Raw genomic sequence first — 23,724 nt, forward strand, 5'->3', positions numbered from 1 at the left:
TTCTCTTTTTGAGGGCTCTGACATATTTTCTGGCAAGTCCTCCCATCTTTCTCTTCTGCCAGGCTCCAGGCTCCTCCTGCTGACAATCTAAGCTCCCTGTGCAAGCCCCGTATTCAGGAGCCCCAGGGCAGCCCCTGCAAGGGCCAGGCACCCAACTGCTCTGGAGAAGGGGCCACAGGCGGCAGCCGCCGGGGCGTTTCCAGAGTGGATATGGTGCTTCTTTGGTAGGGATGTGGGCGTTCTGGAATGCCAGAACCAAGAGGCTCTCCAGAGCAGTGGTTTTTAACCTTGTCTGCCTTTGGAGTCACCTACAGTACTCTGAAAGGAAAAACAAACAAACAAACAAACAAACCACAGACAGTTCCAGGCTCACAATGGTTTGAGATGACCTGGTGATTTTTTTAACCATACAATGGTGAGGCTGGACAGAGGCAGGGGGCACACCCTCCTGTCGGCCCCAAGATCACCAGAGGAAGCCTCTGTTACACCTAAGCAGAATTGGAAACCACTGCTTGAGGGGAAGTTGTCACTTGAGCAATGTCTGCCCGTGAGGCTGGGTTTCTGTCACATTCCAGTAGCGACCGCTGGGCAGAACCCAGTACAACTATGAGCCAAGCACCCCCTTAACCCATTTTCCAAAATCCAGGTTCCAGGCCCTTGGCGCGAGGTCCCCAGAATTGGAAGTGTGACAGGGACTGCTCTGGGGAGCCTTCCCATCACTGCCAGTTACCTGCCCCCCTCCTGCTCCAGTCTGGGGGGGGGGGAAACACGGGTCAGTGGCGCCCGTCTCCGCCTGCACCTCCAGCCTGGCTCAGCTCTGCAGCCCCTGCAGCGGCGAGGGCACAGTGACTGGTCACCTGCCTCCCCCGTCCTCCCACAGACGGCCCCCTACCTGTCGGACAGCTGACCGGACACGAAGGAGCCGAACAGAACGCCCACGAAGAACAGCGAGGTGGTAAGCGGCGTCTTCCAGTCATTCTCGCACACCAGGTTCCACTGTCGAGGGCAGATGGCACGGTGAGCCAGGCCCTGCGGCGGGCGCCCACTAAGGCCCAGCTCCCCAGGGCCGGTGGGTGGCCCAGGGCATAGGCAAGGACTCCGTGCTCCACCATAGGGCCCAGCCCTGCCCTCGCTGGCGTTCTGCTCCCTTCTGCAGCATGCTCAGGCCGAAGAGCAGGAAGCGAAGCTGGGCCCAGCTCGTCACCAGCTCACCCTCACTTGAGAAGCAAAATGGCGCCCGCCGCTTCTGGGGCCGCCGGGTGCAAGGCGGGAGTCTTTGAAAAGCAGCAGGGCGGGTGGAGGGCACGGGCCCGTCCCTCTCTCACGAGGAAAAATCCGACTGAGTCTGGTGTGGGGTAACTTGTCAGAGCTGAGGAGAGTAGGAACTCCAGCTTCTCCGCCCCACAAGACTCTCACTTTAACATGGGTCTGATATACCCACCCACTTTCCCAGGATGCACTTGTTCCAATCAGGACCATCAGATGGCTGAAACCCCACCCCATGGGTTTAGCCGATTGGGTTATCACCCCTGTATAAAAAGAGGGCCATCTTGGGCCCGGCGCGGTGGCGAAAGTGGTTAACGTCCTCGCCTTGCACGCCCGGGATCCCATATGGGCGCCGGTTCTAAACGGCAGCCCCACTTCCCTTCCAGCTCCCTGCCTGTAGCCCGGGAAAGCAGTGGAGGACGGCCCAAAGCTTTGGGACCCTGCACCCGCGTGGGAGACCCGGAAGAGGCTCCTGGCTTTGGATCGGCATAGCATCAGCCGTTGCGCTCACTTGGGGAGTGAATCATCGGACGGAAGATCTTCCTCTCTGTCTCTCCTCTCTGTATATCCGCCTTCCCAATAAAAACATAATAAAAATAAATCTTAAAAAAAAAAAAAAAAAGAGGGCCATCTCCACTACTTTTCCCGCCATGGAGCCATCTCGGACGGAGCTTCCAAATTTCAACTACCGTTTTCAGTGTTTTTCCCTTACTGGCCTTTGGCTGCTGTTGGCTGCTGTTGGGTAATTTCTTTGGGCAGAGGCAGCCCACACTCATATGTGATTGGGTACTTATTCCTTCATTGTTAAATAAAGTATGTTCCTGTTCACTTAGGAGTCCGGCCTCCACTTAGTACTTCTATCTCTGTGGGAGGGTAAAGCCTCAGTTTAAAAAATATATATATTTATTTGCCCACATCATTCCCTGGGGCCATGGGATTTTGTTTTCTGAGTAGACTGTTCTGGAAAAATCCATGCTCGCTGGTACACACACACACACACACACACACACACACACACACACACACACCAGCCTAGGGGCCTGCCAGGGCGCTCCTCTCCCCTTCCATGCCTCCACCCTCATTTCCAAGCTGTGGGTCCCTCCCATGACCCAGGGCCTGTGGGCTGCTGTCTTCTTAAACAAGTCCCTGCTGGTGCACCCATCCAACAAGACTTTCAGCAGCAGTTGCTGTCCCCAGCTAAACCCAGGGGATCAGGACATATGTGAGGGAAAGAGAGGAGGGGTTGCATAACCCAAGCCAGGGTGGCCCTGAGCCCATGCTGTCCTGCCCAGGGGCAGGGAGGTGGGGGAGTTGTCAGCTCTCAGAAAGATCAGTCTCCCAGCGAATGAGCTCTTGGTGGATTAGCAACTTTTCTGAATCCTGAAGTCTGTGAGCCTCCCCTACACACTTCCCCAAAGAGACCACTCTATGAAGTATCCTGGAACAAAAGCCACTGTGCAAGCAGTGCAGGCTGCAGGTGGCCACCCAAGCACAATTCTGCAGAGGGAAAAACATGGAGGGACATGCCTGCCCCTCCCTACCTCACTCCAGGACAATCCCAGGACGAAAATAAGTCGATGCTGGAGACACAGTTGCTGCAGCGGTTTGTCCCCACCAGCACTCTCATTGAAATTAAATCCTCATTATACAGTAGGACAAACGTAACAACTTAATCCAGTGATGACATTTGCATAGTGGACCAGGGCAGTGATTGGACTAAAAATGGGGCCATAAGTAGAGCCTTACTTCCAGTGGAGCTGCGGCTCCCTAAACTGGAGGAAGACAACTCTAGTTGGCAAGTTTGGTCTCACGAGGGAGGGCCTGTGTGGCCTTGGGACACTGTTAATAGCAACAAGGCTCTCTCAGGAACCAGCTGTCCCATCTGGAACTTTTCTGCCCTTAAAACTATGAACTAAACAAACCTTTATTCTTTAAAAATTACCATCTTGGGCCTGGAATGGTCACCTAGCTGTTAAAGTCCTCACCTTAAATGTGCCAGGACCCCATATAGGTGCCAGTTCTAATCCCAGCTGCTCCACTTCCCATCCAGCTCCCTGCTGGTGGCCTGGGAAAGCAGTCAAGGACAGCACAAAGCTTTGGGACCCTGCACCCATGTGGAAGACCTGGAAGAGGGTCCTGGCTCCTGGCTTCAGCTCGGCTCAACTCAGCGGCTTTTGTGGCCCCTTGGGGAGTGAATCATCGGACGGAAGATCTTCCTCTCTGTCTCTCTTCCTCTCTGTATATCTAACTTTGCAATTAAAAAAAAAATCTTTTTTAAAACACACACACAATGGTTAAACCCATTTACAGATTTATTTATTTTTATTATAAATAAATAATATATATTTATATATAGTATGTATAGATAGATATATATATTATATATATAGAGAGAGGAAGAGAGCCAGAGAGATATATATACATATATATAATATATATATATTATATATATAATATTATTATATTATAATTATATATTATATATTATATATAATATATATAATATATAATATATAATATATAATATATAATTATAATATATAATATATTATATAATATATAATATATAATATATAATATATATTTTATATATATATATATATATATATTACCAATCTTGAGGACTCTGTTACAGTGACAGGAAATGAACTGAGATAACTGGGGTCCCTGAATGAGATCAAATACACATTGTCAGCCCACAGGTCAAAAGTGGCAGGCGGGGGCCGGTACTACGGCAGAGTAAATTAAGATACCACATTCAGGGGCTGACACAGTCGCTCAACAGGCTAATCCTCTACCTTGCAGCACCAACATCCCATATGGGCACTGGTTCTAGTTCCAGCTGCCCCACTTCCAATCTAGCTCTCTGCTTATGGCCTGGGAAGGTAGCAGAGGATGGCCCAAGTCCTTGGGCCCCTGGACCCACACAGGAGATGTGGAAGAAGTTCCTGGTTTTGGATCAACTCAGATGTGGCCATTGCAGGCATTTGGGGAGTGAACCAACAGCTGAAAGACTTGTCTTTCTGACTCTCCCTCTTTCTATAAATCCACCTTTCAAAGAAAAACACCTGCAATGCCAGCATCCCATAGGAATGCTGGTTTGAGACTCAGCTACTCTATTTCCAATCTAGCTCCCTGCCATCACACTTGGGAAAGCAGCAGGTGATATCCCAAGTACTTTGGGTCCTGCACACATGTGAGAGACCAGGATGAATTTTTAAGCTCCTGGCTTTGATCTGGCCCACCTCCTGCCATCACAGCCACTTGGGGAATTAACTAGCAGATGGAATAACTTTCTCTCTTCTATCCCTCTCTGTATAGCTCTTTCAACACATAAATATTTTTATTTAAAAAAATGGTAGACAAGACATGTGCATGAATTATTGGCATCTACCAGAGAAAATAATGAGCTCAAGCTTTAGAAAAGAACTTGGGATCTGTCCCTGATGACACAATGGAGAGGAAGATTGAAGCCCCAATGCCTCATGATGAGGAATGTGACCCATTTTGCAGAGGGTCACAATCAAGACCCTGAGATGGAAATCACAGTAAGCAAATTGTCATGCTAGATCCAACATGGGTCTCAGAACACAACCTTCTTCCCTAGTCCTACTCAGGACATGCGCTCCAAAGGGAGGACAAAATGAGTTTTGTAAGTAAGATACCCCGCACTGCTACAAGGAATGTGACTCCATGGCCAGGGGTAGAAGGCCTCCACCACAGCCTTGATTTGGGACAGAACCAAGCAAATCTCAAACTCTGTGGAAGAGCTAACATACCCGTTACCAACTTCACCATTCCATCTGCAGTTGAGTGGAAAAACTCCTCCAAATCCTCCAAATAGGGGGGAGAGCCTTCCGAAAATGCACAAAAGAATATGCATTATGAAAACTATGCATGGAGCCCAACTGTTTTTGGTACCAAAATAAGCATATCTTTCACTTGCTTTTTTTCACCCACTTTTTGACATACCCTTTTGTAATGTGCTTCCCTTTGAGGTTTTCTGCAAGGTTTTTCTGCTGGATTTTGCCTTAGGATATGATACAGAGGATTATGAGACGGAAAGGAAGGCAGAAGGCTGCCAGATATGAGCCCAGGCACCATGTGAGCTAAAGTGGCCCGGGATGGAGAGTAGGCATGAATGGCTGCCCAATTTGTAGGTTCAGTGCACCCTGAAAAGGCAGGAACCCTTGTTAAAAAATTAGCCAAAATTTCAAGACATGAGTCAAAGGACACTGAGCCCTGAGCTTGAGGCTCTGTGTGTGTGCACTGGGTACAGGCCCATGAAGATGGCAGAGTCCTGAGTTAGCATGCTGGGAAGATGAGGGCCAGCTCCTCAGTGGTCTTCCTTCTGGTGGCTGTGCAGCTGTGATGCAAGGTTCCACGTTCCTCCCTGAAGAGAGGCTAAGTGCCCTGCCAGCGTCACACAGCTCAGAGGAGGACCTAGGCAGGGGCTGTCGTGGGAGATTGTGCTTACAACCAGCAGGGAGGGCAGCCAGAGTTCATGGCTGCCTATGGTTAGCTCTGGGGCTGCGCTCTGCTTTGGTTACTATGTCCAAGGCCTTTTTGGGGAGAGTTGTAAGGGCCTGACAACACGGCTTAGGAGGCTGACAAAGTTTTATTTGGGGCTCCTGGAGTCCAGTAAATCAGCCTCTGGCCCAAAGGACTGTTATCTGAGAAGCCAGACCTTGCCTGTCCCATGTCATAACACTTTAGAGCTTGAAGGGTGTGTCTTGGAGGCCCGAGTAGCCAGAGCTTAGAGAATACCCTATGATTAAGAGTGACTGGGTCTACTCCCTGTAGCGGTGCTGAGGGATTGTCTTCTTTGATGGGGACAGAATTGTCCCCACAGGGGTTCTGGCACACATGTGCCCACATGTGCAACATATAACCACCTGCACACGACCAGCTCAGTGGCTAATAATGGTCAATGTCCTGGTGAGGAACTGACCACATCATAGCAGAGCACTAGCATTTCCAAAGCAGCCTGCCTGCCTCCTCTGGGCAGAGAATGGGGCACGGCAGCGAGCACTGGGGATGCCCTTCCAGGGTTACAGTGCTCACCCTGCCCCCAGGGGCTCAGCTCAAGGTTCTCACAACAGAGACAATGAGACCTGTGTAGCTGAGCTTTCAGCTTTGCTTCAGAAAACACAGATTCAGGACAGAGTATCATAGGATGGTTGAGAAATGACTCCTGGCATCAAGGAGAGGCTTCAGCCCCTTCCTAAAAGTAACAATTAGAGAACTGTCAAGTGTACTGAGTGCTTACTGGATGTCTTGTATTATCCCAGGGGACCTCAAGCTTGCCATGTGACACCTGTATCCTTCTCATGGTCATTTTACAAAGGAGGACTTAAAAGCTGTCAGCAAGGCCATGACCAGCCTAGTTTCTACTGGAATTGCCAAAGGGATTGCTTAGTCATTTATTCAATGGACATTGAGCACACAAGGACACAGTCCCCACCTCACCAAGCTCAAGGTCAAGCATACTTTACAGGACACATCAGGTATGCACATGTGCATGCATGGACCAGGGATCCTGCACAGGGCAGATCTGTTCTGGGCCACTCTGCTTTTGGTCTTTGACTGGAGAAGAAAGGAAGTAGCTTGCCTCTTTTCCCACCATCCCCATCATCCTCCATTGGGACAGAGTTTTAAAGTGTGAAAAAATGGGCCTGGCATGATGGCCCAGTGGCTAAATCCTCACCTTGCATGTGCTGGGATCCCATATGGACACTGGTTCATGTCCCAGCTGCTCCACTTCTCTTCTAGCTCTCTACTTGTGACCTGATTAGTAGAGGATGGCAGTTTGAGCCTCTCCCACAGCCATGAAGGACAATAGTAAGTGAACCCCCACAACCTGCAGAGAACCTCCGGAAGGCAGCACTGCTTCCTCAGGCTCTGTCACTTCTCTCTGTATGACTTGGGGCCCTTCATTCACCTCTCCCCACCTGTGTCTTCATTGTAAACGAGGTGACAGTATTGAGACTGAAAGCATAGACCTCATTAAATGGTGGTTCTCTTTCTGTTTGGCCTCATCATGCCTTTGTCCTAAAATCATGACAGCATAGCCTGGATTAATAAGCAAAGCAAGTTACACTTAAACCTGACCAGATGAAAGAGATTCTTAGAAACAAGTTCCTTCCACTAGATTACTGCAAAGGAAGACCTCTCTTATAAGGTAAAAAATCCCTTTACAAATAGACCTTAATCCTAGAAATGACTATGAATGAGAAATTAGCAACAACCTAGTTATTCTTCCTTCTAGGAGGGAAGTAAGAAGTAAGAATTAGTTAGCAATTTATATCCACCCCATTTCCTTTTTTAGCTTAAAATTGGCAATTGCTGAACCATCTGTAAAAGCAACATAAAACAAAACCAAAAAGCTCTGGTTCCTTTTGTTTATAGCAGCTTTACTGAGCTAAAAGTTATCCACTATAAAATTCACTTGTAAAGTGTCAAATTCAATATTTGTTATTATTATTCACAGAGTTTTTGCAATCATTAGTCCTAATTTATCACCGCAGAAAGAAGTCTCCCACTCATAGCAGTCACTCTCCACTCTCTTCTTCCCTCGGGCCCTGGTCGCCACAAGCCCACTTTCTGTCTCCATGAATGTTCCTATTCTGGATATTTCATGTGAAATGAATCATTCATGTAATCTTTTGTGCCTGGCTTCTTTCCCTCAGCGCTGTGCTGATAAAGGCATGCTGTTGTAGCAGCTGCCAAAACTTCACTCATTTTTGTGGCTGAATAGTATTCCACAGTCTGGGTATATCCATCAATTGGCAAACCCTGGATTGTTTCCACTTTTCAGTTACTGTACTATGTCCTCAAATGTTAATTTTATCTGACTTCCCTTGCAGGTGACAGGTCATTTTTGTGCTGCTTTGACTTTGAACAGTTTCACTGTGATGGAATAGGGTAGGGATCTCTCTGTGATTATCCTACTTGGAGGTGTAGATTAATGTTTTTCATCAAATTTGGGAAACTGCCAACCATCATTTCTTCAGTATTTTTCTCTTGTGTTCCCCTTATGCATATGCTGATGCTCCTGAGGGCATACCATGCTTCTCTGAGGCCCTGTTAATTATTCCCCATTCTTTTTTTTTTTCTCTTTGGAATGCACTATTTCTAATCCTCTTCATCAAATTTGCTGATTCTTTCTTCTGCCTGTTCATATCTTCTATTAAAACCCTCTAGTAAATTTTTAATTGTAGTTGGTGCAAGTTTTTACTCCACGGTTTCTGTTCAGACATTTTAATATGGTTTGTGTCTCTTGGTTGGTGTTTGATGACATTTTTTCATCATACTGTGTCTTGCCTTTAAGTGTGACTTTCTTTAGCTCTTTGAAACTTGCATGTAATTTTTTTTTTTTTTTTTTTTTAGTCTCCATAAGTCAAGCACTTTCTGTTGCTTGCTACCTCCCTCTCCTAACCACTATGGGTGAATCATAATTTCTTGTCTCTGTGCATGTCTTGTAATCTTTGTTTAAAAGGGGGCATCTGAGGTAACATGAGCATTCTCTATCCCCCTGTTTTTCCATTAGGCTGTCAGCTTCTGCTAGCATCACATCCAGCTGTTAAGCCCCTACTCTTTGCTGCATGATTGGTTTGCTCTTTTGGGCAATTTCCTGGTTCATGAGTTGTCCCACATTCTGCCCCAGGTGAAGGCAAAATCCCTTGCAGTTGCTTCTGAGGCAAGCCCTTGTGGTTTGTTCTGACTCTGGAAGGGCTGGACTTAGCTACCTCTCTGTATGTTTTTCTTTTCTGATAGATTAGCTGTCCTCATCAGTGGTGTCCAATGTTTGCAAGAGCTTTCCAGGGGATCCGTGATCAATTCCTGTAGGGAAAGTATCAGAACCCACAGGTGCTTTGGACTCTCCCTGCTACCCACTTGGGATACTCAGACTAAGTTCCTGGCTAGCCCAGTCCCAACCATTGTACCTATTTGGGGAGTGACCCAGCAGGTGGAAGATTTCTCTCTTTGGCTGTAACTGTCTTTCAAATAAATAATAGAAGAAAAATAATAGTTGTGGATATCCTGACACCAACTCTGACTCTAGCTCACTGTTGTTGCATGCTCTAGAAGGCAGTGCCGATGGCTCAAGTGACTGAGTTCCTAGCACCCACAAAGGAGTCCTGGATCAAGTTCTGGCCTCATAGTTTTTGTCAAGCATCTTTGAGGAGTGAACCAGAGGAGGGGAGCTATCTTTGTCAGCCTCTCAAACAAAATTAAAATGAACAACATCAGTAAAACGAAATAAAACCAAACCACACCAGGACTTTAGAGGACAGCTGCCTGAGCCTTAAACATAAATCAGATGTAGCTTGTCACAAGATGGGGTGGGGTAGGGGGGTTGATGCACCTGCAGCTCCTCTTGAGCAGCTTGCCATGCTCCACCCCCTCCCTTTTTATTGCTCAAACTCTACCCGGGAGTCTGAATATTCTGCTGTTCACCAGGAGGGATGGGCAGTCTGTTTATCCAGAAAGTTGGCAGGAGGTGCAAATAAAGCAACCTCTGAGCAAAGAAAGCCACATTCTGAGGTCCTAGTGTTGGTTGTTAGAGAAACATTGTAGAGAAGCAACAAACAGTGTGGGGCAAGGCCTCTGATAATCAGAGGGAAGCACTCTGGGACCAGGACTGGGGGCAGCCCCTAGTCTCCTCCAATTGTATTTCTGCCAAATATGCTTTCTGAAGCCTGATTTTGGTGCCTGCCAAAGGGCACATCTAAGTGTGGATCTGGTGAGGCAATTCGGTTAATATTAATGTTGTCATGACAGCCAACGTGCCAGTTTCCATGCCAGCCGGCAGTGTTGGGGCGGTATGCACACTGGAGGAATAGGAAACGCCACCCACCTGCTTGCCACTCAAGCTGTTCCCCTCTATTAGAGCTGCCTAGCTAGAGCAAGGACATCCTTCTGGGTTCCTGTAGCAAGTCCCACACAGGTGCCAGAGACATGACAGGCTTAGTCGATCTCACTATTTCTTGCTACCCCCAGTGCCGTCTTGAAGCTCTCTGTTAACAAGAGATTGGATCTCCTTGTTCCTCTCTGCCCAGGTCTCCCTTCTGGGCTGTGGGTGGAGAACCAGTGGGGCTGCTGTTCACACTCTGACCCAGGTCCCAGAGAGGTAGCTCAGCCAGTGTGTCCAGGAGCCCATGCCTGGGTCCTCTCACACTTGAGTCGGTAGCCACCAGCAGCTCCACCCTGGGTCTTCTAGAGGATGCAGTCAGCTACAAAACTAAACAAGGTACCAGGTACACCTACCCACACCACTGGTGGCCACCAACACACAGCTTAGCACACATAGCCGACAGGGCATCTAGCGTCCAGGAGGAGTAGTGACCAGGTCAGAGATGTCTTTCTCAGTTTCCCGCTCCCTTGAGCCAAGTGAGTTAAGGCTACCTAATGGTGTTTGATGGGCAGAACAGACAAGCTTGGGGCCAAAGCCAGCAGTTCATTTGCTGGTGCCTGACTTTGTGTATGCCATCAAGGGATATAGCCTGGGGCACAGACTCTTCGAGTCTCTCCATTCTGCCCCCCTCCAATTCAGATGAGATGGGCAACTTATTATCCTTTATTTTAAAGAGTGTGATAAAATGCATGCAACCGGAAATTTACCATGTTATCTGCTCATAGAGTTCACATTGTGCCATCTCTAACATTCTCTGTGTCTTACAAAACTAAAACACAGGATCTGCTAGACAATACCCTTCCGTCCTGGCGCTTCCCCAGCCTCTGTCAGCTCCTGTGAGTGGGACCCCCCTTCACTGTCTACATCATGAAATCACACAGTATTTGTCTTTCAGTGCCTGGCTGAGCTCACTAAGCATTATGGTTTCAAGTTCATACACATTGTAGCCTGTATCAGCTCTTCTTGCCTTTGCAAACCTCAATCATAACATTTTTTTTTCCTTTTAAAAAGATTCATTAATATCTATTTGTGAAAGGCAGAGTTACCAAGAGAAGGAAAGACAGATAAAGAAAGATCTTCCATCCACTGGATTACTTCCCAAATGGTTGCAATGGTGGGAGTTGGGCTTATCTGAAAGCCTGGAGCTTCCTCCGGGTCTCCCACATGAGTGCAGGGCCCAAGGCCTTGCACCAGCCTCCACTGCTTCCCCAGGTCACTAGTAGAGAGCTGGACTGAAAGAGAAGCAGCCAGGTCACAAATTGGTGCCCATATGGAATGCTGGCACCGTGGGCTGAGGCTTAGCGTGCTATGCCATGGCGCCAGTCCTGAGAGCACATTTTTTTAAAATCTATTCAAACACTGTTAGCATTGTTTTTATGTCTTGTTTAGTATGACTCATGAGGATACAAATATTTCTTTGAGAATCTGTTTTCAATTATCTTATAAATATGAGAGCATTTCAAAAGGCTCATGGAAAAGTGGATGTGAAAGATAAGTCTGTTTTGGCACAAAAAAATGTTTTGAAATCCATGCAGTGTTTTCATAATATGAATTTTCCACAAACCTTTAGAAGTGTGGTGTTTTGAGGGACAGCTGAATTGGCTTCTACAGTGCTGCGATCATGTGACACCCCACCTGCAACGGACAAGGGCTCCAATGCCCCCACTTCCTCACCAACTCCCACCATCGCCCCCTGCCTTGCTTTTCCCCCTGCCTCCCTTTCTTTCTTCTGCTGTTGGTATTAGCCCTCCTGTGGCCTCTAGGCAGTATCTCACTGTGACTTTGATTTGCATTTTCTTAATGGTTACTTTTGGTAAGCACCTTAGAGCCACACTTCACACGTACAGAAACAAGCACTACCCAAGGTAAACTGCCCGAAGTTAGCCAGGCGCTTGGCAGTGCTGTGAGACTGGCACTCCAGCCAGCCTGACGCCAGAACTCTTGCACACTTCCCCTCAGGCTTGCTTCCCTCACTCCTCCTCCCCAGCTACCAGTGCCCAACTGAGCATTTTATTCTGCTGTTGCCGCCCATCCCCAATAAAGGAAGCAAGAACGGGAAAGGCTACTGAAGAAACCTAATCCTGGTGCCTGTGTATGTGAACAGATCACAGCAGGTAACCAAAGCTAAGCTACAAGCTAAGGACTCAGGACTAGTAGATCCCTATTCTTACACCCTTAGATCCACCAAACCAGCAAGGAAGTGGCAAACAGGCAGGTCAGCCCTGCTGACAGGGAGGGCTGTGGCCACTGCGCCCTGCCTCCCCAGCAGATGCTGCGGGAGTGGATGGGATGAGCTTCTGACCTCCAGGGCTGCACAAGTGGACGAGCACCCAGAGCCCCCACTTAGGAAATCAAAACCAGAAAGACACGGTCACCAAAGAAGGCAGGTGCTATCACGGGGGATATCCAAGGTGGCCCATGGGCTCAGCCTGCTTTTCTAGAGGTCCTGGAGATCCCATAGCTGCCCCCGCTAGCTGCCACCATGCTCTGGCAGAAGGCACTCCCAAGCGGCCTCCCTGTTCTTGTTTCTTGTCACAGCAGCTACAGTACACTCCTTTGAAAGGCACAAATCAGGTCTCACTGTCCTCATCACCTCACTGTAACTGCATGGCCCACTGGGAGCCAGCCGCTGGAAGGGTCCTAGCTGGTACCCCCTGGCTCCAACCACCCTAACCTGGGGCAGTTCCATTCTGGACCTCACGTTGCTCTGTGCCTGGATGGATTTAATGCCTATTTCCAAACCTAGCTTACACGTTGACATCCCTTGGTGGAGTGTTTCCTCATCTTGCTATTCCACAGAGAGGTGGTTTATACATCCTGGGTCATACAGGACACGTACCAGGATTTGCAGTCAGTGGCCAGCATCCCATCGCTCTCCCCAGGGTTGAAGTAGTCCTCTCTGGAACACAGCCAGCGTGCTCCTGGCCCTCACCAGGTGTCAGGAGGAATTCTGACTCTGGCAACTCAGGAAACTGCCAGGATGCCAAGGGGCTGGCTGCACAGCGGGGAGCCCCTGTCCCCCAGTTAGAGGAGTGCTCACAGCCTCCTCCAGTTCTCCCCATGCAACCAGGAGCCCTTCTCCGCCCCCCCCCCCCCCCCCGTGGCTTTTGGAGAAAGTCTAGCTCCCATCTCTGGGCACCTGGGTACAGTAGAGTTCCCCACACCCCTCCTCCCAGTCCGGGGAAGGAAGGTGACTCAGGTTGTGAATCTTAGGCAGCCTGTGGCCAGCACAGCACCATAGGCTCTTAGGAAATACCTCCATCTGTTGTGAAACTCAGAAAGGAAAAGAACAGTTGGCGACCACGTTCTCTCCATCGCTTCTACTGGACAGAAACGATGGGAGGGGTGAGAATGAGACTCGTGGGAGGGTGTCCTGCTCGCTGTCCCCAGAAGTACAATCCAGTCTCACACCAGGCAGGGGTGAGGAGGAGGGCGCTCTGCTGACTCCAGGCCCTGCCACGAGATCTCTGGGAACCTGTGCACCTGTAGAATCCTATGATACCAGCCTGGGGACGGGGACGGTGAGGCGGGGGATGTCTCTGCGCCTCAGACCCCCGGGGCGGGACGTGGTACTCACCTCGGTCACTATGGTGGACAGGTACACGTCCTGGCTGTACTCCCAGCCATCCAGGCAGCCCTCCTGCTCCAGCTGCTCCAGGTCCACGTCGCGCCCAGGCTCCAGCCCCAGCGCCGAGAAGTTGGCAATGGCGGCGAGCCGGTAGCGGCGACAGCTGTGGGGCACCTCGCGGCCGTTCTGCAGCAGCAGCGGGACGCTGTGGTTGCGCCACGCGCTGCTCAGGTTCGCCGAGTCGGGCACCCGGCAGTGGTGCTCCGGGGTCCCCGCCAAGAACACCACTGACATCCCGTTGAAGCCGTTGGGGATGATGCTGGCGCTGAGCAGGAAAAAGATGAGGCGCTGGAAGGGCCCCCACTCGCCCAGGAAGGCGGTCACCTCCTCGTAGTCCCGCATGCTTCCCGTCGTGGGTGACACAGCGTCCTGGGGCAGGGGTGTCGGGGCCGCAAGGCGTCTCCTGAGGTCAGAACGTTCCCGGGAGACGGAGCATGTGAGGGGACTTGTCGGCTTCGGCAAAGTGAGTGACGCGGAGAATGCTCCAGAGGGCGCGCGGGCCACACCCCCGGGCCGGCGGCGGGGCGCGGTCGGGCTCGCAGCTCCGGCCCCGAGCCCCGCTCCGCCGAAGGGGCCACTCGGCTTCCGACGCCCGCTCGTCCCCGGCGAGCCCCGCAGAGGCGACTCGGCCGGGCCCAGGCCCACGTGGGAGGGCGGGCGCAGGGGAGGAGCAGGGGCGGACGAGCGCCGTCTCGGAGAGGCCCCAGCCCAGGGGCCGCGGATTCTGCGACGTGCCGGCCCCCGAGTTGGAGCACCGAGGGCACGGTGGGCCGCGGTGGAGTCCCCGGGCGCCCAGGAAACTCCTCGCTGCGGGCAGCCTCAACCCTACGAGGCGCTAGCTAACTCACCGACCCGGGAGGCCTCGGGACAGCCTGAGCCTCACCTTGGAAAGAGGACGCGGGCCCCGAGCCTGGCAGAAATGAGCAAAGTCACGCTGCGTCTGAGGCGCCTGGGGCCTCTGACAGGGGCTGCCTGCTCGCCCTGAGGGAAACCTTGCACATCAAGCCTGGCCTCCTGCAAGACCGCGGGGTGTTGGGGAGAGCTGCTGCCGCCACACCAGACTTCTGAGTGCGAAGCCCCGGCTCCTCTCCGCACGGCCCCCGGGGCGTTAGATCCGGGCAGGCCGCCAAGTTGTCTTGGACCGGCAGTTCTCGGTTGACAAAAAGGCCTGCCCCCAGTGCAGGAACAGAGGGAGGAGGAGAACGCCCCACTTGAAGCTAGGATCTGGCAGAGACCTCAGCCCACTTCTCCCCCTCCCCTGAAACCTCCCCCTCCGTGTCCCAGACCCAAGCTTGCCTGGGGCCCGCGGCAGGTGGCCCCGACACCACTTTGGAGCTCTTCACTAGAGAGAGCTTCCCGGATGAAAACGCAGAGGGGCGTCTGTGCTTTCCTGCTGAGCCTTCCAGTCTGACCGCGGCTCTTAATTAATTTGGCTTCCCACAGCCTTGGAGCCTTAGATTCTTCACCTAAAGCGAGACCACCTTGTCCTGATGTTCCAGAACGCTTTGCTTTATGCCTATTAATCCGACGAAATTATCTTTATTATTAACAAATTATCTTTACGTCCGCAAGTACTCTATTTGAACATCTTACCATCGCTGACTGAGCTTGCATTTTATCCCTCTGCCTCCACCCCGAATAATAAAGTTAAGCTTGAGACCAGCGCATGTGTGAGGTGGGTTATTTTAAATAGAGAACAGGAAACTAGGCAAAATCAGTGTAAGACTGGAGAATTGAGCTACTCCTTGATTAGTAACCATGCTAAACCAGGGGCTCCAACTAGAGTTTGAGGCTACAGGAACAAATACCAGCTTTGGTCCTGTTTCATATTGTGTTCATCAATAATTTTTGCATAAATTGTAAATTTAATTTTTTTTTTATTACTTGAATGGCACAGTCATAGAGAGAAGGAAAGGCAAACATCCACTGGTTCACTCCCCAGAGAGCCACAAAGGCCAGAACTGAGCCAATCTGAACCTGGGAACCAAGTGTTTCTTCCAGGTCTCTCATGCAGGTGCAGGGGCCCACTGAACCATCCCTCACTCCTTTCTCGAGCTATCAAGAAGCAGGTCTTTGATGTTGTGACCATCTGTGCTTCTACTGGTCAGAAAGGTAGACTAAGTACCAGAACCTTCTCCATTTGGCCTTTCCTACCATACCAACTCTTGCTTGGACTGCCAGCTGCTGAGTGGGTCGACTGCAGTTACTCGCTTAGGGACCAGGTAAGCCTTCCATTGTGGATCTTCAGGCTCACTGGGCCGGTTTGCACAAGAACCCCACATGTCACCTGGCTTGTAAAAGCCCTTGACTTCGCCGGGGACTCAGCATGGTGCTTGCCATTTGTCGGCATTGATCCCAGTTTGTACTCCATGCCCAACAGCCCCTGGCACATCTGGTTCTTTTCCTTTCTCCATCCAAAAAAACCCAGCCCTAGTGGGGAAATAATTTTCACATACACCTCTGGCAGCACTGGGAGTTGGTTTCAGAGAGTTTGCCTTCCTTGAAATCACCAGGCTCCGAGAACGGGCCAAGAGCTGAGACATCCCTGAGGAAACAATCATTTCCACCGTAGCAGCTGTCCTCTGCCTTCTGCACTCTAGATTCTGATTTTGGCAGTGCGGCTGTTCTAGCATCACAGTAACGCCCACTGACTTACTTAGCTCCTGCAGACATCAGGAGTGTCCCATTAGCCATCGCCACAATCACAATGTGGATCCAAAGGCTCTCCCATCTTTGTTCTGTGTGGTGATATGTCCAATCTGTGGAATTCACACTCTGACCTTTGCTGTTCTGGAATCCTCCCACGCCTGTTGACACGGGAGCCCTGTTGTGCTGCCACGGTGAAGGGGCCGTGCTCTGGACTTCCCTTGAGCTTGTATTTTCTGGTTGTCTGTGATAACTGGTAACCACAACCCAATCATCTTATGTCCTTGAGCCTCTGTCCTTCTAGATTCTTCCAAGAAAGACATGGCCTCTTCACCTCCATTTCCGTATGCCACGTTTCAAAGAGTTATCTCAGAAGCAAAGAAGGCTTCATTCATCCTTGCTCAGATCCTGTCACTGAGTCATAAGAGAATGCCCCAAGGTTAATCAGTTCTCCCACAGGTTACCCTTGCTCCAGCCAGAACACAGGACCTGTGATGGCTCCCGGGTGCTTCCTCTTCCCCAGAACGTCAGAAACTGCATCCCCACCCAGGCTGTGCTGATGTCTAACCATGCTTATTGGCCCAGAGGCAGTGGGGCTAGGGGAGCCAGAAGTATTTCTGTAGGGGAAGGCTTCATCTTGGAGGCCTCTTGCTTTTGGTTGGCAGGACTCTGGGCAAGGGGAGGGTTTTTTCTCCTACAGTGAGGGAATCCATCTATTTCTTGGTCACCACCATTACCTCAGCTTGGACACCTGCAGAAGTCTCTTGCTGCCTCTACTTCCATGCTTGCTCCCTCCCCTGGATTCCCCAGCTTGGCCAGCAGAGGGACCTTTCTAAAGATCAGGTCTCAGGTGATGCTCTGACTCCCATTATATTCCTCATGTAATCTAAGCCATTTGATATCAAAGAATTTCTAAGCCCAAGCATGAGACGATCCGGGCTGGACTTTCCAAACTCATTCTTCCACTCACACCCTCATCCACCCCGGGTTGATTATTCTGAGGGGCAAGTGTCTGGGCCAGATGGTTGGAGTGCCAGGAGGCAGTCTGCCATCCTCCTGCCCCACAGTGTGGACCTCAGACCTGCTTGGCTGGAGCAAGCGGAGGCAGGCATGGAACCTAGGAGGTGAGGTGAACAGAGTACTGCCTGCCTCGTGTTCACGAGTAGCCTTGCCAGCCAAGTGTGAGTGTGATGACTGGGCGTACCACAGCGCACTATCCTTGTTGTCGCTCTCTGCAAGTGCTGTTTATCCTTGTTCAAGGTGTTCTGCCTTGGTTGCATGGCTTAGTTGCCATGTTGTATTCTCGGCTTCTCTCACACTAGGCATGGAACACTACAGATACCTGTCTGGAACTCACACATGGAAGTGTGGAAAGCTGCACCTGATTGTGGTTACCAAGACCAGAGGGGACAGGAATCAAGGCATGCATAAGTGGTCCCTCCTTTTGACCTGTAGGCATTTGCAAGATCCATTCCACCAGCTTGGTAAGCAACCTGTGCTACACTTTTGAATTGGTTTCTCATCTTCCATGCTTTACTCTTCCCCAGTCAATCTCATTTCCTCAGACCAGTTCTTAAATAAACTGTGAACACATAAACCTTTGCCTTGGGTTCTGTATTCAGAGGAGAGCTCAGGCCAAGACAGTGGACATCAAGGGTGTCCCTAGCAGGCAGATCTGCAAGGAAGGCATTCAAGAACTAGAACACTCATTTTTGGACAAAGCCATGGACTGCACTGCTGTAGATGAACCATGCTGTAATATCTCCCACCCTAGCATACAGCAGCATCATTTACTAAGACTCATCAATGGTGGGTTAGAAGGAGACACAAGGCAGGGTCAAATATTGGTTATTTCAAGTGGTTTATAACCAGGAAGACTGTTATCCTTAGGAAATTGGACAATGTCTGGAGACTTTTTTTTTTAATCACAGCTGGGAGAGTATGCAGCCAGATCCTGAGGTGCTGCTAAACATACTCAAAAGCACAGGGCGGGCTCTGCATAGCAGCCTAGTGGCTAAATCCTTGTCTTGCATCCACCAGGATCTCATATGGGCACCAGTTTGTGTCCTGGTTGCTCCACTTCCCATCCAGCTCCCTGCTGGTGGCCTGGGAAAGCAGTTGAGGACGGCCCAAGGTCATGGGACCCTGCACCCACGTGGGAGACTCGGAAGAAGCTCTTGGCTTCTGGCTTTGGATTAGCTCAGCTGCAGCTGTTGCGGCCGCCATTTGGGGAGTGAACCAGCAGATGGAGAATCTTTCTCTCTTTCTCTCTGTCTCTTCTTGTCTCTGTGTATCTGCCTCCCCAATTAAAAAAAATTAAAATAAATCTTAAGAAAAAAAAAGAACACAGGCAGTCACTCATGATTTAAAAAAAATGCTTAGAATTCCAATCCAAAGTTACAATAGCAGTGAGAGTAAGAAAGCTTGATTATAACACTTAGAATATATGAACTGCTTTAAAAGCCTTGCAGGGGGTGGAGGGAAACATCTGAAGTTAGCCTCATAAAGCAAGGCAGGCTGTGAAAGCCTGGGCCAGAAGAAATCCTCACCTCTTGCAGCCTTGGGGCAGACTATATTGAAAAGTATGTCCAGACTGAATGATAAGAGTAGGAGGCTAGGGCCTGGTGCAGTAGCCTAGTGGCTAAAGCCCTTACCTTGCAAGCACTGGAATCCCATATGGGCACTGATTTGTGTCCCAGATACTCCACCTCCCATCCAGTTCCCTGCTTATTTTCCCTGCCTGGAAAAGCAGTTGAGGATGAGATCAGGCTCCTGGCTTCAGATCGGCTCAAGTCCGGCTGTTGCAGTCACTTGGGAAAGCAAAGGTTGAATATACAACACAAAGCCATGACCCTGACAAGAAGGTTTGTGGGAACTTGGAACACAGAGTAAAGACATGTGGGTAGATTAGGGCAAGAATTTTGAATTCCTGGATGCCTCTAAGCCTTCAAGATCAGCAAAAACAGCTGTTCTCCCCTCACTGTAGGAGAAAAAACCCTCCCCTTGCCCAGAGTCCTGCCAACCAAAAGCAAGAGGCCTCCAAGATGAAGCCTTTTTCCCCTACAGAAATACTTCTGGCTCCCCTAGCCCCACTGCCTCTGGGCCAATAAGCATGGTTAGACATCAGCACAGCCTGGGTGGGGATGCAGATTCTGACGTTCTGGGGAAGAGGAAGCACCCGGGAGCCATCACAGGTCCTGTGTTCTGGCTGGAGCAAGGGGAACCTGTGGGAGAACTGATTAACCTTGGGGCATTCTCTTATGACTCAATGATGAGGATCTATCAAACCTTCTTTGTCCACTTCTGAGAAAGAGAAAGAGAGAAGTCAGCAGAGCACGCAGCTTGGGCCTCCGTGGTGAGGGGGAAAGGACTGCTCCAGCCCGTCTCTCATTGGCACCAAGAACCCCACTGGACACCTTCTGAGCTAGTGCATCCACTTAGCAGAGACCGTGATCCAGCTCCAGGAACGAATCAAGTAGGAGCGCAGATGGTCAGCAAGCCCTCCCAGGCTTCTCTGTGTTCTCTCGCGAAGCTTCAGGGGTCATGTGTTTTTATTTTGTTTGTGATACAGTTCCATAGGCTCTGGGATTTCCCATCCACTTCCTCAAGTCCGTTCCCCCAACTACTGATTTCTCCTCTAGTAGTACAATGGGTGGTCCTTTATGAACAGCCATCAGTCTGTTATTCCGCTGTTGAAGTGTTTCCTGCTATTGTAGGCTTGGACAATGTCAGAGTCCAGCTTCCTACTGTCAGGATATATTCAACAGTTTCACTGGGAGTCCATCTTTGGTCTGGATGCAGAGAGACATACTGCACTGTGTCTCCACATCTGGACCTGTCAGTCTCCACTATACTTCTGTTATACACCCTTCAGGGGTCATCTTATCTTAGCCCAGCTTCCCCAGTTCTACACCCCAGGAAGAGACATCAGGAGGGTGGGAATGGTCAGTTCAGGACAGTGCTGAAGTGTGCAAAAACAGGACAGGGGAGCCCTGGAGGTGGACAGCAGGCAGGAATCTCACATGGCCAGGCAAAGGGGCTGTCAAGCAGCCTAGCCTATGCTGCTGGCTGTCCCCATGTGAGTGACCATGGCATTCCTCCAACTTAGTTCCCACAGCCCAGGGCCAGGCTGGTGCACCTGCTAGATGGTATGGGTCCTTGGCTGAGGAGTAGATGCTAGGCTCAGCAGCATCCAGGCTATTCCAGCAAGTACCCTTTTCTTTGACTCTCAGGAACAAGAATAGGGCATAACAAAGTTCGTAACCTGGAGAAGCCAAAGGATGGAGTCCATCTTGTTTTGACTTCCATAGAAGGTCAAGGATGCTTGCAGGAGGCTGGAGGAGAGGGCAAGGCAGCACGACCTGTGCAGGGTGGGGCGGGGGGCATGAGCAAGGGCGGCCAGCTGAGGTCAGCAGGGGCTGTAGCACGTTGGGCCTGGTGAACTGGCTCTGAGAGTTTAAACTTTGTCCTAAGAGCAGGAAGGCATTTAGGAAAATTTCACAGGACACAGAATTGTGGTTTTAATTTGCTATTTTTCTAAAGATTTAATTTTTTTTTAATGGAAAGGCAGATATCAGAGAGAAGGAGACAGAAAGGAAGATCTTCTGTCTGCTGGTTCACTCCCCAAGTTGCCACAATAGCTGGAACTGAGTTGATCTGAAGCCAGGAGTTTCTTCTGGGTCTCCCACATGGGTGCAGTGTACTGAAGCTTCAGGCCATCTTCTACTGCTTTCCCAGGCCACAAACATGACTGGATAGGAATTGGAGCAACCGGGACATGAACAAGTCTTATATGGGATTTCGGCACAGGGAAGGCAAGGAATTTAGCCACCAGGCTATCGCGCCTGGCCCAGATTTGCATTTTTATAATCCCCCTTTGCTGTCCACGGATCAAGGATGGAAAGGTCAGACAGGTGACAAAAGCCAGGCCAAGGGTGTCACACTGCACAGTCAGAGGGTTGTGGGGAGCCTGAGCAGGAGTTGGCCCAAGGCAGAGGCCAGTGCTGCCAGGAGGCAGTCTCTCCTGCTCACAGGTCTTCCTCCCTCCACCTTTGCCCCTTGCTGTCTTGTCTCCATGGATCCGGTGAAGCGATCCTGGTTAAAACCCAAGCCCAAACCATGCCATCTCCCGGACTTTGCACATTAAAGGCTGAAGTCCTTACCATGGTTTCCAGGGTCGATAGGGCCAGTTTCTGACCCCACACCTCTTGCACTTCATCCATTACTGAGGCAGGAAGGTAGATATTAGCTACAGTGCAGGTGCATAATGTGAGAAGAGTAGAAAAGCCAACCTCAGGAGCAGACCAGCATTTGCATACCACAAGTCCTACCTGAGTCCAATAACCTTGCTAGGTGGATCCCAGCCCGGTAGGCAGCTTAAAGGAGCCTTTCCCATGCAGGGCCAAGGAGCTGTCATGTGCAATAATACCACAGTGATAAAGTCCTGAGAGGAATTTTATAGCTTCCGCATCTGGGAAACACTCTGCATAGTAATATCCCAGATGAGAATGGGGTAGGAGAAATGGGGGTTGGGAAAGATTATCTTTAATGGTTTCAGTCTGCTGCCTTGACTGCCAGATGCACTCTCTTCATTAAATTTTGCTACCTTGCTCACTGCCAATCCCTGCCTCATGTCTGAAACTTTCTTGCACAACAACAAGGATTTCTCTTCCACCTGTCTCAGAAAACAAAGCTGCTAGCCTCTTGGGACACGGAATGCACAGTCCTCCCCCAATGCCAGGCCGGGGCCCTTGTTTGCTGTTCCCTCTACCAGGAATGCAGTCTCATAGACACCTCTGTTAGCGGAGATGGGTGGTGTAGGCTCTTGTCAAAGCTCAGGAATGCGGAGGCGAGACAGAGCACAGTGGGAAGCACAGTAACAGGTGCAATGGGGCGGGACATATCTGGTAGGAAGGATGGGTACCTCTCCAGACAAAATCTGGAAGACCGTGAAGTATTTATTGCCTGATGTTTTCCAGATGGGAAACCAATCTGATGCTCAGTAGAGAAGATTCTCCTGCAGAGCCTTCCTTGGGGGAATGGAGGTAGGCTAGACCACAGGGGCTGGGCAGGGCTTTGAGGTGTGAAGTATTGGGCTGCTTCCAAGGCTTGCCAAGGTGCTCTCCTGGGGGCCTTGTTTTCCTCAGGCTCCTCTCATGCACTTGTAGGGTAACTTTTTACCAAGCACCTCCACAGACACTTGCTCAGCACTGCAGTCTCTTGGTTCAGCGTCTGGAGGGTTCAGCAAGCCTGAACAGCATCGGCCCTAGATGATGACCGATGCCACACACATGATGACAGGAGTCACTGTGCCCTGACTTCCCCTGCAGGTCCCCTATTTCATAATGTGCATCATTATGGGACCTGATAGTCAAACTCACTCAAAGTTTTACCTTCAGTTTGTCAGAGGAGTGCCTTAGCTTTCACTGGTTCTTGGAGATGTCTGAATGTCCAATGCTTTTGCTTGGAGATTTGCTACCATCTCTTAAGTTCAAGTCATTCGTCACGATGCCAGCAAGCACTGAGGCAGACTCCAACTGGCGTGATCTTCCAATCTTCAAGCTGGGGATGAGGGAACACCTGGATGGTCCCCTATGCCGTGCCTGTGGTCATTTCCCCATCAGTGTCACCAGCAGGTGTCTTCCAGCAGGCCTCTGCGATGAGCTGAGCCTCTGGGAAATCCGGGTAGTGGGTTCACTGGTGGAGGAAGATGTCAGAGAGGCAGATGCTGCCACAGGCACTCTCACTCAGGCGAAAGCAGCTCAGACGTGGCTTCCTCTCACATGGACTCAAAAGGCTGACCTGATTGCTTTGAGCAGAGCCTCGCCGGCAGGAAAAGATCCAAGAGTTAACGTTCACACAAACTTCACAGAGGCGTTTCCTGTGTTACATGGACGTGCAGCAATTTGAAGACAAAGAGGCCTCGTGGCTGCCAAGAGCCCTCCCATGAAGAAAGGAAACATTTGGCTCTCCTGCGGACAGTGCTACAATCTCTGCATGTGGCTGTCACACACTACCGGGGACAGCAGAAGCGAGAGCCATGTCAGCACAGAAAATGCACTAACAGATAAGGCAGCTGCTGCACAGCTGGTTTTAGAAATGGTTTTAACACCGTAGCCTCTAGAGGTAACTAAAAATCCTTATTGCAACAAGTCTGAGATAGAATGGACTCAGCCATGAGGGTTTTTTTGCTTGACAGCACTGTTTATGGTTTATACTTCGTTGATATGTTTGTGCAAAAATGATTCCCCAGTGTCCAGCATGCTAC

General features: G+C 50.3%; 1 protein-coding gene across 3 annotated transcripts in view; it reads right to left on the reverse strand.

Annotated features, from left to right (window-relative positions):
* Window positions 1-16,146, reverse strand: part of LOC121167515 (solute carrier family 22 member 4) — a 39,204-nt gene extending 23,058 nt beyond the window's left edge. For 2 of the 3 annotated variants that reach the window (XM_040996969.1, XM_040996968.1), the window contains exons 1-2: window positions 13,761-14,271; window positions 893-996 (exon numbers count right to left, since the gene is read on the reverse strand). In XM_040996969.1, the coding sequence (XP_040852903.1) occupies window positions 893-996; window positions 13,761-14,153 (497 nt within the window). In that variant the 5' untranslated portion in view covers window positions 14,154-14,271. Of the gene's footprint in view, window positions 1-892; window positions 997-13,760; window positions 14,272-15,897; window positions 15,901-16,132 lie in introns of those variants that run through there. The other variant, XM_040996971.1, reaches the window with a different exon arrangement.
* Between the last annotated feature and the right edge of the window lie 7,578 nt (window positions 16,147-23,724).

This window comes from Ochotona curzoniae, unplaced genomic scaffold (genome assembly GCF_017591425.1).
Source record: "Ochotona curzoniae isolate NIBS_2020 unplaced genomic scaffold, NIBS_Ocur_1.0 patch380, whole genome shotgun sequence".
NCBI lineage: Eukaryota > Metazoa > Chordata > Mammalia > Lagomorpha > Ochotonidae > Ochotona > Ochotona curzoniae.